The following is a 13,876-nucleotide window of genomic DNA, read 5'->3' on the forward strand; positions in this document are numbered from 1 at the left end:
TGGCAGAACTGTAAAACCTGTGGAAAGATTTCAGTGTAAATAGCTGTTTAGAAATGTTTGTAACCCTAGCATGTTCCAATCTATTAGGGATTATTAATAAACGTTTCCTTTGTATAATTTCTGGGTTGTAGGTGTTTCTTGCATCAATGTTTGGGTATGAGTTATTGTAACATTTAAAAGGAGGGAAATGTTTCTTATTTGTTTCAAGCTTCATCTGAATCAGTTTTGAAATACCTGCTTCGGAACAGTTCTGAATTCTTAGTGTCCGAACCATTGTGTTAATTCTTCTCAATAAAGTTGTGAGTTCTAACAGGGATTTAATTTTCTATCCATCTCAATGTGCTTTCTTTTAAGCCACCCTTCTCCTCTAACTTCCATAGTAATCTTGCATGTGGCACTTTGTCAAACACCTTTTTTAAATCCAAATAAATAGTCAACCCATCCTTCTCTCTCTTGTACTCTATCAACTATTCTAGAATAGAAACTCAATAAATTAGTTACACACGACCTTCTTTTTCTAAAACCAAATTGACTATTTGTTATTAATTTGTTGTCTTCAAGAAACTCGATCCATTGTTTCTTTATTATTCTTTCACACATCTTACATATTACACTAGTTAGTGATACCGGTCTGTAATTTAAAGGTTCTTCCTTCCTTCCGCTCTTATATATGGGAACCACCTCAGCTCTTTTCCATTCTACTGGTACTGTTCCATTTTCTATTGAGCATTTTATGATGTATATAGGACTTGCTGGTTCTTCCCTACATTCTATCAGTATTCTGCCCGAGACTTCATCCGATCCCATTGCCTTCTCTTCATCCAGTTCCTTCATTAACTCTTTTATTTCAAGCTTGGTTACTTTAATCTCTTTCATATAGACTGTCCCTCTATTACCCTGTGGTCTTTCAGATTTGGATTCCTTAGTAAAGACCTCATGAAATTTACTATTTAACAGTTCTGCCATACTTTTTGGGTCTTCCAGCATTCCGTTCTCTCCTTTTAACCTTTCTATTGTTTCTTTTGTCTTATTTTTCCATTTATGAATCTGTAGAACAATTTTGGTTGTTCCTTGCATTTTTCGACAATGTCCTTTTCATAGTTCCTTTCTTCTTCCTTTCTCACCTTAGCATATTCATTTCTTGCTGTTTTGAAGTTTTCCTTATTTTCTGGATTTCTGTTTCTTCTCTACCTTTTCCATGCTCCATCTCGTTTCTCCTTTGCCCTAGCACATCTTGCATTAAACCAATCTTTCTTTCCTTCTTTAGGTCTATATTTCGGGACATATTCCCTGACTCCTGTTTTGTATATTTCCAAAAATAAGTTATATTTCTCTTGAACCGTTTCTGAGTTTTCCATCTCCTCCCAGTTTACGTTTTAAAATAGCTCTGGAGGTTCTTAATATCAGCCTTTCTGTAATTCAATCGGTCTCCTTTGTATGATTCATCTCTATCTTCCTTTCCTTCTTATATAACCATTTCAGGAATCTATTCCTTTACTCTTTGGACCATCAAATTATCTATCATTAGGTTCAGGAATCTATCTCCCCAGGCATCTTCCCCCATACCACTTTCATAATTTTCCCAGTCCACCTCCTTAAAGTTGAAATCTCCTACCAATATCACTTTTCTCCTTTCTTTAATGATTTTTGTAAGACTCCTTATTGTGTCATTTATCATGTCTTTATATTCTTGGTTAGTCCATGAGTTTGTTTTAGGTGGCACATATGTTCCAATGATTGTTAACTCCTTTTTATTAATATGTATCTTAATATACAGTATTTCCGATTTTCCTTCCCCAAACTCGACTTGATTTACCACTATCTCCTTCCTTAACATCATCATGACTCCTCCTCCTCCTCTACGCACTCTGTCTCTCCTCCATATATTATACCTTTTATCTATGTCTATTTTATTGCCTCATTTAACTTTGTTTCCACCAGGCATACAATATCTGGTTCTTCTTTCTTTATGTAATCTCTTAATTCTAATTTACTAGATAAAATCCCATCTATGTTTGTATACATCATTTTTAATCTCTTGTTCTTATCATTTTAGTTAAACTTGCTCCATTTTTTCTCTTCCTTCTCTTTTATATACCATTTCCTTATCCTGTCTCCTATAATTCTCCAAAAATGCCTTCTTCTCCTCCTCTGACCTTTCATTATTTTTTCTCTTGCTTCTGCCACCAGTTCATTGTGTCTCTTCCTTTCCTCCTCGTTTCTATTTATATATATATATATATATATATATATATATATATATATATATATATATATATATATATATATATATATATATATCTTTGCAACCTTCTGTTTCTCTGAGTTTTGTTTTTCTATATAGTACTTCTGCTGCTGCTTGTGATTTTAGTAATATCTTAATTGGTCTCACTGTTCCTTCTTGATATGGTCCCATTCTATGGATTTCTTCTACTTCCTCTTCTAAGTTCTGTCTATCCTCGTCATTTAGATGTTTTAGTAGGTCTTTTACTGATTTCATTTCGTCTTTTTCCCTTCTTGGTCTATATTTAACATTTTTTCTTTCAGTCCAAAAATAATAACACTTTTTTTCTGCAATTTCTCTTACTAAATTTTCTTTTTTCTTGAGGACTCCTATCATTTTGTTTGTCATATTTTCATTTCTTTCTTTTAACTGTTCTTGAAATACTTCCTGAAATGATTGCTTGTCTTTCTTATCTTGGATTCTCCATGCCTGTACTTCTTTTTAATCACGTCTTGTACTCTTTCTTCTTCTTTGTTAACTAGATCTTTCAGCTTCTCTTTTTCTTTCTTGGCTTTACCGAGTCCTTCTTCCATCAATTTCTTGTAGTTAGCTATTTGCACTTTTAATTCTTCATTTTCAGTTCTTAGCCTAGTTTCATTTTCTTTTTATCCTTTCTTTCAATTTCTGGAGCTCTTTATCCTGTTCTTCATTCTCTTTCATTCCCATACTCTCCTTTATCAATTTATCTAATTTACGTTCGAAAGTCAACACTCTATCAAATAGTGAAGTATGAGCTGTATCAAAGCCTTCAAATGCTCTTACTCCCTCACCAACATAGTCATCATCAGCTTTCATTCTTTCCCGTGTCTCATACCTGCATTTACATGGAATCTCTTTCTCACTCATGATTTTGTAACACTGTATTCATGAAAAAAAAAAAACGAGTCCACACTAATCGCCCAGGCCACTGCAAACCCAAACAAAGGTAGTGAAGATCAGCTGATTCTTGGGAGCGACGGTATTGCGTCCTTCCTTGACCGCGTCTCATGTGTATTCACCTAGTTGTAGTTTTACAGGGCCTGGGCTCATGTCTCCATATCTACACTTATCCAATCTTACTTTAAAAGTATGCACACTCGTTGCAGACACTACTTCTTCATTTAAACTGTTCTACGTCTCAATACATCTCTGCGGGAAACTATATTTCTTAATATCTCTCAGACATATTCCTTTTCTCAACTTTTTACTATGCGATCTTGTGCTTCGGATGTCATATTCTTCTCTCAGGATCAGTTTCTCATTATCCACTTGGTCCATTCCGTTGATCAATTTATAAACTTGTATCAGGTCTCCTCTCTCCTTTCTTTTTTCCAGGGTTGGTAGATCCATAGCCTTTAGTCTCTCCTCATATGTCATCCCTTCAAATTCTGGAACCATTCTTGTAGCCATTTTTGTAGCCTCTCCAATTTCCTTATGTGTTTCTTTTTATGAGGGGTCCACACTACTCCTGCATATTCCAATCTGGGTCTTATTATAGTACTTATCAATTTCTTCATCATTTCTTTGTCCATGTAGTGAAATGCTACTCTAATATTCCTTAGCAAATTATATGTTTCTCTAAAAATTCTATCAATATGGCTTACTGGTTGATTGTTTTCTTCCATCGTCACTCCTAAGTCCTTTTCCTTTTTAACTTTCTCCAGTTCTACTCCATCTCCCATCTTATAGATTCCCACAGGTCGTCTTTCACTCTTTCCCATTTCCATGACATGGCTTTTGTTCACATTGAATTCCATTTCCCACTTCTTACTCCATTCCCAGATCTTATTTAGGTGTTGTTGCAGTATTTCACAATCCTCCTTTTGCTTTATAACTCTGCACAGTTTTGTATCATCTGCAAACAGATTTATGTAGCTATTCACTCCTTCTGGCATGTCGTTAATATAAATGAGGAAAAGTATTGGTGCCAATACTGACCCCTGTGGCACTCTCCACTTGGACTTCATATCTTTAACTACCGGCCTTATTTCTCTCCCCTAAAATAACTTTCTATCCATCTCAATGTGCTTCCTTTTAAGCCACCCTTCTCCTCTAACTTCCATAGTAATCTTGCATGTGGCACTTTGTCAGACGCCTTTTTTAAATCCAAATAAATACAGTCAACCCATCCCTCTCTCTCTTGTACTCTATCAACTATTCTAGAATAGAAACTCAATAAATTAGTTACACAAGACCGTCTTTTTCTAAAACCAAATTGGCTATTTGATATTAATTTGTTGTCTTCAAGGAATTCGATCCATTGTTTCTTTGTTATTCTTTCACACATCTTGCATATTACACTAGTTAGTGATATCGGTCTGTAATTTAAAGGTTCTTCCTTCCTTCCGCTCTTGCGTGTGCATGTATGTGTGTTGCTATGAGACGAGGGAGCAGCCCATTTTCTAAACACGTCGAGCAGGCTCCAGGAAGGATTATGGTATTGGAAATACTTGTAACACTTAAGTACTGACTTTACATTATATAAAAGGCTGAATTAAATAGTACTTAAGCTAACATCATAATGTAATGACTCAACATAAAAATCCAGGTCGCTATCGGTGTCCAAGCTCACTTGAGGCTGGGTGTTGCCTTACGATGCAACATTCGTCTTGGAAGACGCACTAGTAATTTTCAGGGTATTTTTTAGGAAAAAAAAGTGTGTCTTGTAAGCCATAAAATATGGTAGGTAGTTTTTTCCAAATAGTATTACTTTATATGAATTAGTAGTATGTCTTGTTATATATTGCTATCTTGAAAAAAAAAAAAAAAGGTTTTTGTGGTGTAGAAGCAATCAACATTTTGTTTAGATGTGAAAAGATGTTTGGTGTTTGATTGAAGGGCCACTGTTGCCATACACAACTAACCACTATCTCAAAGCTAATCTTTGGCCATGTAAGATGCAAGCTCAATTTCTGAGACACTTTTTGGAAAAAAAATACGCAACTTACAAGAAGAGGAAGAGGAAGAAGAGAAGAAAGACAACAATGAAATTATAGAAAAAAGATGAAGGAAAATAATATTACCTTTCTTGAAAATTTGAGCTTTTGCAGAAGAGCTCTCTTGCGGCGCAGGATCTGACCACCAGATAGAAGGCCCATGTACAAGTGATAGACATAGGCCAGCAGTAGGTATGGATTCTCTTCCTCTAGTTTCTCTAAGTGCTTCAGATACTGCTGGACACTTTCTCGGGGGGTATAACCTTCCTTCCAGTTGGCGCCCAAATAATATGCTAAGTCCTGCAATGTTATTTAACTGTCAGTGAATACCTTTTTCTCTCAACATGAGGATGAAGAATTCACATCATTCTGGAACATTGCACTCCATCAAAAGACCGTGAAACCAGTACAGAAGATCCTTACGTTCTGAATTGGAACACCTCAAAGTAAATGTATCTAGTATTACATTAACATAAAACTTTGGTTATTACTTATTTGTTTGATACCTTTTCAAATGCCTCTTTCCTCCTCATGCCAGGGACATCCACCTCCCCAATGAGGGTGTGGGAGTAGCGGTCCAGGGCGCCTTCCAGGTACAGGAACACCTCATAAAACACAAGCAGACCTTCCGCCCACACGCGGTCAGCAGACATAGCTATGGAGGCATGTTACAAATTAGTGTATCATAATTACTAAACAAATTTAATGTTTTATCTTTCTTATACTATAAATAAACTATGTTTATGGCAAAAAAATCTCTCTCAAGACAAATAATTTTGTATTTCTTACCAAAGCCAATTTTTGCATTTATCAGTGCATCACTAACACCATGAATTTCTCTTGTAACAATTCTCATCTTCTTAGTGAAGAGAACATCTTTATTGTCCATTCTGAAAAAAAAGTCTAAATTAACATATATAATGGGGTTTTCATGGGACAGTGGGACAAATTGCGAGTGCTTTGAGAGCCTCACAGGTCCTCAAGCACAATGGTTCGAATCCTGCCTACAGTCCGAGGTTAGAAAGGGCATCCACTCGGGAGAAGGGTTCCCATATGCCAAAATCAAAGTTCTCTATCTGGAGGCACCCTAACACTATAGAGAAACTGGATATAAGACCTGGAAAAAATTTATAAAAATATACATACAGTAATACTCAGCTTAACCCTTTCAGGGTGCAAATAGGTTTTTGGGTCATGTCTGTGAGCCGCAAATACGGCCGAAAAATCAAGGTTTGCAAAAATGAAAAAAAAAAGAATATTTTCATGCATAATAGAGTGTTACGCATCTACTGTAAAAAATTTAGGTCTCTACTCACACTGAAAAGTGGTGCAATAATGATGGGAAGTTGGCTTTCTGGTGGTACGTTGTGCGCTGTTGAGTATTGTCATCATAGCGAGTGGTTATTTTCCGCCGCAACTTATGCAGGTGTTCTCACTAAATTACACAGAATTTTCTGCCTGATTTGAACTGCAGTTGCTCAGAACTGCTCCAGAATGTGCTAGGGTAATTATTTTTCACACCTGTGTATACATTATGCCCACACAAATAATATAAAATACGTTTTCAGAGTGTTTTCTTGATGTACATACTATTATTATCAAATTCAACACAAAATACTGGCTTTCTTTACAATAGAACAACAAAAATTTTTTTTTTTTTTTTTTTTTTGGAGAACAAGAAATAAAATGACTGCAGTTTCCACTAAATGTACCAAAACCAACATGCAAAATACTTATTAGTTTCACGAACAATCAGATCTATGACAGCATCGTCCACAAATAGCTTGAAAAAATCTGGGATAATGGAGTCATCTGTGATGCCACTAGTGTCAGAAATTCCACTCGATGCATTATAAAAATCATACACATTTGGAATAAAACCATCACCATCTGTCCATGTGAATGCAGGCTGTTGTGGTCACGTGCGGCAGAGGGCAGGCAAGAGGCGTCGTCTAGCACGCTGGACATCACGCGTGGGAGGAGGAGGTGGAGGAGGAGGAGGACACAGTGGTGGTGGGCTGGGGGCTGAGAAGAAGCGTCAGATGACTCCGTGTCTGGCTCAGAATATGAGTGCTACCTCATCAATGTCTTCCTCATCAGAATATTCATCTCCAGATGCTGTACTCATGGCAATAGCATCTGGTGTGGTCACAACTGTGGGCCTTCTATGCCGCACCACAGGCATAGCTGGCGGCTGGCAAGGTGGGGGGCCACGAGAAGTGGGGGGTCAAGAACTATCCATCACTCCTGACAAACATAGACTGAGGGTCCCCTACAATCCTCCTCCTTTATTTCAGGATAAGGTTATGTAAACAATAGGGAGAGGAGGTCACGGGCGAGGATATGACGCATGTCCATACAGTAAGTCCTTGTTTTACACTAGAAATGCCTTCCTCAAAAAGCTATTGTAAACTGAAATTAGTGTAAACCAAACCCGTTTTAACATATATTAGATAGGAATACGTTCCAGCTCAGTATGAAAGTCAATCGAAAAAAGTAAACAAACATCCATCTCAACCTTCAAGGTTGAAATGAGGCTCAACAAGAGTGGGGCATGCTGGCGTGTTTGGCTGTCTATCCAAATTTTAAGTAAACCCTCCATCCGATCCATAATGGGTTCCCGATGTTTTGTCAGCAATTTTACCTGCAGGCTTGAAGCATTAGCTGCTGCCTCCTTAACACTTGAAGCATTCCTCAAAACAGTAGCAACTGTGGTAAATTCAGGGAACGGCTTATAGCTGACGAGCCTTCCCCAAGTTCTTTTCTCTTGACTATATCAAGCTTCGTTTCCAACATTAAACTTTTCCTGGCTTGTTCACCCTTACCCACTTCTTCACCAAGATCCAAATTACATTTCGGTGACATTTTGGACAGGAATTGGTCTTAAATGCAGAGAAAAATGTAAGTAAATCACCGAGCACAGTCTCACTGTTATTCATCATGCTGGCGCGAAAGTGACTGGTTTGTTGTTGGTCCGACTTGGTCGCAGTGCAGCACCACAATCACAGGCGGCGGGAATTTCAAATATCGTAAGTGCGATTTTTTTTATCGTAAATTGAAAAAATGGTAGTAATTGTCAATTATCGTATCTGCGAATTTATCGTATACCAAACTAGTGTAAAACGAGGACTTACTGTATATGGTAACATACAAATACGCAATATATTACCAATAAACGAATAATATCTGGCATATCTGCTCTCTAACAAAGAGATTTGATCATTACTCTTGTTATTTCTGTAAATAAATGCACAAATAGACACTAGCGACATCATAAAATAATAATAATGAAAAAGGGGGCATCTGATATTCTACTGTGTGGACGCCATTGTGACTACATTTTTCTTACCACGCAACTGATGGCGCGTCCCATGAGTCGAGAGAAGCTAAGAGAATGTCATCTGGCAACTAGCAGCAGCCACAGCAGCCAGGAGGTGCGCGCTTTAATTCTGTGACTCGTCAAATATGGGACCACGATCGTGGAAAGGAGGCATTTCCCCGCAAAGCCACGATCGTGGTCCGGAGCACTGAAAGGGTTAACGAACGTTCGTCTAACGAATTTCCGGTTTAACGTACTATATAAAGTTAGATCAAAAAGTCCGCATAACATACAACCACACCCGTTTTAGCGAAATTTCTGGGTTTGAATTTGCCAGGTGAGGGACCAAACGCGGCAGCTTCGCTGTGATTGGCTGGCTCCCCGCCTCTGTCTCTAGCGCTGCTGCCGCCCAACACCATGTCCTTGCTGCAGCCCTGCGACCAGGGCCTCATCACAACGTTCAAACATTACTACACACGTCACACACTTAGGGCGACTAATGTACCACGGTATTTCATTAGTAATTCACTATCACTCAGTGCTACGGAGTCAAGGTTATTCTCATGACATGAGCATATATGAACAATAAGATATAATGTCCATTATAGCAAGCAATAGAGGAGTGGAAACATAAATATCGTGGTGAAAGCAACACACAAGCTAAAAGGGTCACAAGAAGAAGCAGCAGCCGAGTTGCCGCAGAAGAGAGGAAAGCAGACTAACATAACCAAGTTCTCCACTTCATCTGCTGCCACTTCCCTGCCACCTCCCTCACCCTTGCCAGAACTGACTGCCAAGCACGCCAGGAGTGCCTCCCCATCACTTACCTCACCTCCCTCACTTAGCATCAGTGAGGAGGATGAGATGTGAGATTTTTTCCCGTTTTGTGTTAGTGTTTTTTTTTGTGTTAGTGTTTTTTTTTTGTGTTAGTGTTTTTTTTTTTTTTTGTGTGTGTGTGTAATGGTGGTAGTGTGCGGCGAGTGCCTCCCCACCACTTTCCTCACCTCCCTCACTTAGTAGCAGCAAGGAGGATGAGATGTTTTTTTTTTCATTTTGTGTTATACTAAAACCCATCCGTACCTACCCATAGGGCGTTGGCCATGTCTGCCGTGAGACTATGCCAAATCTCCAATAAAAACAAACTACTCATTGTCCTGTAGTCATAGCATTATAAAAAAAAAAAAAAAATGTTCTCAGAACATTCAGAAACCTTAATTAAGTGGTAGATGATATAAATAATTGTCATATACGAAAATAAATTAAGCTAGTTCATATACATGGACGGTGATGTGTCATATCAGGTCAGGCGACGTTGTCACCCATGACCCAGGTGGAATTTCCCGGGGAGGTTGGGGGGGTGAGTCAGGTTGCCACGCACGTGTCGCTTCACTTCTCCTCTGGTCACTACCATGAAAGGATCCCCTGACGCTTCCCCGTCATACACTGTCTTGTGCAGCCAGACCAAGGAATTCATATTCCGCCTTAATAGATATTTCTTGCAAGAGAAAGCAAATCGGGCAACACTCTTACCTTTAACTCAAGCAAGGAACCACTCAATATATTACTCTGTGTTTCTACTCGTATGTGCACTTATTTGACAAACATGTAAATTACTTGTCTCATTTTCATATATATAACCAGAATCTTTATTGCATTTAATGTACTATATAGCTGCATAGGTATTTGGGTCTCTTCTGACTTCTTTTAGTGAAGTAGAGAACGATCATCACTCCGTTTTCTTTGAAGAAGGTACTGGTATAGCAGTGGCAACGTCGCACCCAAGAGGAGCCACACCTTGTGGGTAGCTACGGATGAGTTCTAGTATAGTGTTTTTTTTTCAGTGTTTTTTGTGTTAGTGTTTTTTGTATTAGTGTTTTGAACATTTGTTGTAAGGATAGTCAATAAAACACCTCTTGTTTATTAATATACAATTTTATTTAACTCATATAGTATGTTGGGGATACTTGGTTATTAATGGTACAGGTATGCATATATAATTTTTTTTAACCCATGTGGTATGTTGGGGACCAGCCCAGAATGCATCCCCCCCTATTTCCATTATTTCCTATGAGAAAATTACGTCCGCTTAACGAATTTTCGCTCCACGAACAGCTTTGACACCCCCTATCCTGTTCGTTAAGTGGAGTATTGCTGTATATACAGTGGAAACTCAATACTCGAACTTAATTCGTTCCAAATGGCTGTTCGAGTATTAAAAAGTTCGACTATTGATACCTATAAATCAGGTAATTCATTCCAGCCATTGCTAAACCAAAGTTTAGAAAAAATTAGCAGGTTAATTTTGCAGTCACCGCTAGCATTGGCGCACAGAAGCAGGGTTAGCCTGTCTTTCATGGGCTTGTGTCCTAGCAAACACTTTTCTTCCTTTGTTATTATAGGTCCAGTTTGGTATTTTTTTCCAAAACTGGCCAGTTTCATCACAATTAACCCCTTCACTACGGTGACGCCTATGTGGGCGTCATGAAGCCCCACTAGCAAATACGGTGACGCCTACGTAGACGTCATATTTCTTTTCTGAGCTTTCTTCAGTTCAGTTGTCCCGTACAGTGTGTTGGATACCAACTACACACGCTGTATGCTGTCCTTGAAATCCTAGTGCTCCTCCCACCATCCTTGTCTCCACCAATCACTAAAAATAAGTTACATGCGTCCCGCCTTGTGTCTAAAATTACCTCCTCCCTTCGTTTCCGTCTCCCTTCCCTCCCTCCCCCTCTTCCTCTCGAAAGATAAGCTACATGCGTCCCGCTTGTGTCTAAAATATTAGCAAATGTCACATTCTCTCTCTCTCTCTCCTCTTTTTCTCCGAAGAGAGAAGCGTCCACTTTCCTCTTCGAAGGCGATATAGTGACTAAAAAAATAGCAGCATAATACACAAAGACGACAAGTATGACAAGCTTGCACGAGTTTCCCGTGCTCGGGTGCGCGGCACTACCACCCGTATATCATACAGGCGGGCTTTTTTAACATCCGGCGCGAAGGGTTAAAGATCTGTTGTGGGCTTAAGCGCTCCTTATCCACAAATTTCTTAAATTCAGGGAGAAATTTCTCAGCGGCAACGCACTTGTGGTCTTGCCGTGCCTCACAACAGAATCAACTCCAGCTCTTTTCTTGAAATTCCCAAATCACCCCTTACTTGCTTTAAAATCATCATTGGAGTCAGATGTAGTATCAGAAACAAGATCACAATGCAGCAGCCTAGCCTTTGCACAAATTATGTCCTCAGCCAAAGAATCACCAGCTATCTGCCTTTGGTTTATCCACTCAACAATTTTTCTATTTCATCCACTGCCGCAGGTCGCTTAAATTACCTTTTCACATCAATTGCCACATGAGCTCTTTTAATGAGCTCTTTCTTCTTCAATATTGTGGCTGCTGTAGATTCAGCCATACAGTACAGGTAACTCGATTTACGCGTTTTTGTTATAATGCGACTGAAAAAATATTATAATTAATTGAATTTGATGCGATCGGTTTGCTTATACAGTACGTGATTTGGCACAACCGCAATTTCAAACTGAGCGCCAGACGCAATTTCAAACTGCGCGCCAGAGAGTTCCGCAGCTGGCCGATAGAGGGAAGCTCCGGGGCCGGATCCAAGAAACAGGTTGTTATCTATGTTGGTACAGACAACCTCCTGCTCACATACCAACCTTCGTAAAATAGCATCCACAAAGATTCATTGCTGTTGGCGGGTGGAGGTTGGTAGCCTGCATAAAAGTGCTCACTGGCTGCCAAGAGCTGGATCCAAGAATCTTTAACGTCAGAGCAACCTCCTGCCGCGAAATGGCATCCATGAATGCTTGGAGGGACGGTAACAAGGTTGCTATGAGGCTGCTCTCAGGCTGCTGGTAACACCACCTCTCCAGGTGGTGTTACTGTCTTATACATAGGATCCTCACGATTTGACGAGGTTAGGGCTGTTTTTCATCGGTCGAATCAGCGTTTATTCGAATCGTGAAGCAATTTTTCCCATAAGATACTTAAGAATTAGGGGGCATAGGGACCAACCTCCAGCCTAGATCTCCTCAAAACATCACTATAACCTCTAAATAGCACTAACTTAGCCTAAATCAGTATTATTGAAGTCTTCATTTATATCTAACTTTTTTTTTATTTATATCTAACTTTTTTTTTTATCAAACACATTAAGGTGCTTTACAGTACATTTTTGGAAATAAAAACACTTGCAGTGGTCTTGCGGTACTTGTCCCTGTTCTTCCAAATTATTGATACTGTTGATCTAAGGACACATGCATTTGCACTGCAATGACACTGTGAGTTATACCTGCCACACACTTTCTTATAAGCTCAAACTTATCTTTGAAAGGCAGGAATTTGTGCTTCTTAGGACTGGGACAGGAGCTGGCTTTCCGTCGTCTTGAGTAAGACGAAATGCACGTTTTCCTCTAGCGTTAATTTTTAGTCAAATTAAGATCTATGGTTTCTAATTAACACTTTTATAAAGTTCATTTTCTTGTTAATTGGAATGATGCTATAATCTCAAATAAATAGAATCTTGATAAGCAGATGTAAATATATTTGTATATAATCTATTTTTTGTCCTAGCCTAACTGTGAAAAGTACAGTAATACTCCACTTAACAAACAGGATAGGGAGTGTCAAATACAAATACAAATTCTCTCACATTCTCGCAATTATGTTCACAAAACAACATTTCTATTAGCTTTTTACAAACCTTGCCCCCAAGAAAGGATTGTTTTGTAATACATAAAGTGAAATCTTACATGGAATAGCAAAAAATGAAGGAGACATGAGATCAGCCACAGACGAAGCGAGAGACTCACGGCGACTCGGCTGCTTCTTCTTCTTCTTGTGACCCTTTTAGCTTGAGTGTTGCTTTTACCACGATATTTAAGTTTCCACTCCTCTATTGCCTGCTATAATGGATATCATATCTTAGTATTCATATACGCTCATGCCATGAGGATAACCTCAACTCCGTAGCACTGAGTGATAGTGAATTACTAATGAAATACCACGGTACAGGGGATCCTTGTGATTTGACCGTTCGCAGTTTGAATTATCGCCAATTCGAACTCAGTTAATTAATACCCAATCCTCAAGGTTCGACCGACTGACTCGCCAATTCGATATTCTTATCTTGCACGCCACCCAACTGGTCAAATCCACTGCCACTACAAATTCATCCCCAGCCCGCCAGGGGGAAGTGTTAACCGACTCTACCCTGTGCCGCACAGATTGGGCAAAAAGTAGCGGATTGGGCTACTTTTGAAGGGTATGCGCTACTTAAATTCATAATCTGCTACCTGTGATTTTTTTGGCTACTTAATTCATGATATGTTTGGGCTGCTTGAT

General features: G+C 39.0%; 2 protein-coding genes across 2 annotated transcripts in view; one reads left to right on the plus strand and one right to left on the minus strand.

The window, feature by feature from the left end:
* LOC123514284 overlaps positions 1–13,876 on the plus strand; it is a 67,997-nt gene that overhangs the window by 12,799 nt on the left and 41,322 nt on the right. The gene's annotated exons all lie outside the window — the stretch shown is intronic.
* Positions 1–13,876, minus strand: part of LOC123514285 (heme oxygenase 1-like) — a 56,498-nt gene that overhangs the window by 9,412 nt on the left and 33,210 nt on the right. The window contains exons 4-6 of the mRNA XM_045272094.1: positions 5,989–6,089; positions 5,706–5,854; positions 5,287–5,499 (exon numbers count right to left, since the gene is read on the minus strand). Coding sequence (XP_045128029.1) covers positions 5,287–5,499; positions 5,706–5,854; positions 5,989–6,089 — 463 coding nt within the window. The remainder of the gene's footprint in view (positions 1–5,286; positions 5,500–5,705; positions 5,855–5,988; positions 6,090–13,876) is intronic.

The sequence above is a fragment of the Portunus trituberculatus genome, chromosome 37 (assembly GCF_017591435.1).
Source record: "Portunus trituberculatus isolate SZX2019 chromosome 37, ASM1759143v1, whole genome shotgun sequence".
NCBI classification, from domain to species: domain Eukaryota; kingdom Metazoa; phylum Arthropoda; class Malacostraca; order Decapoda; family Portunidae; genus Portunus; species Portunus trituberculatus.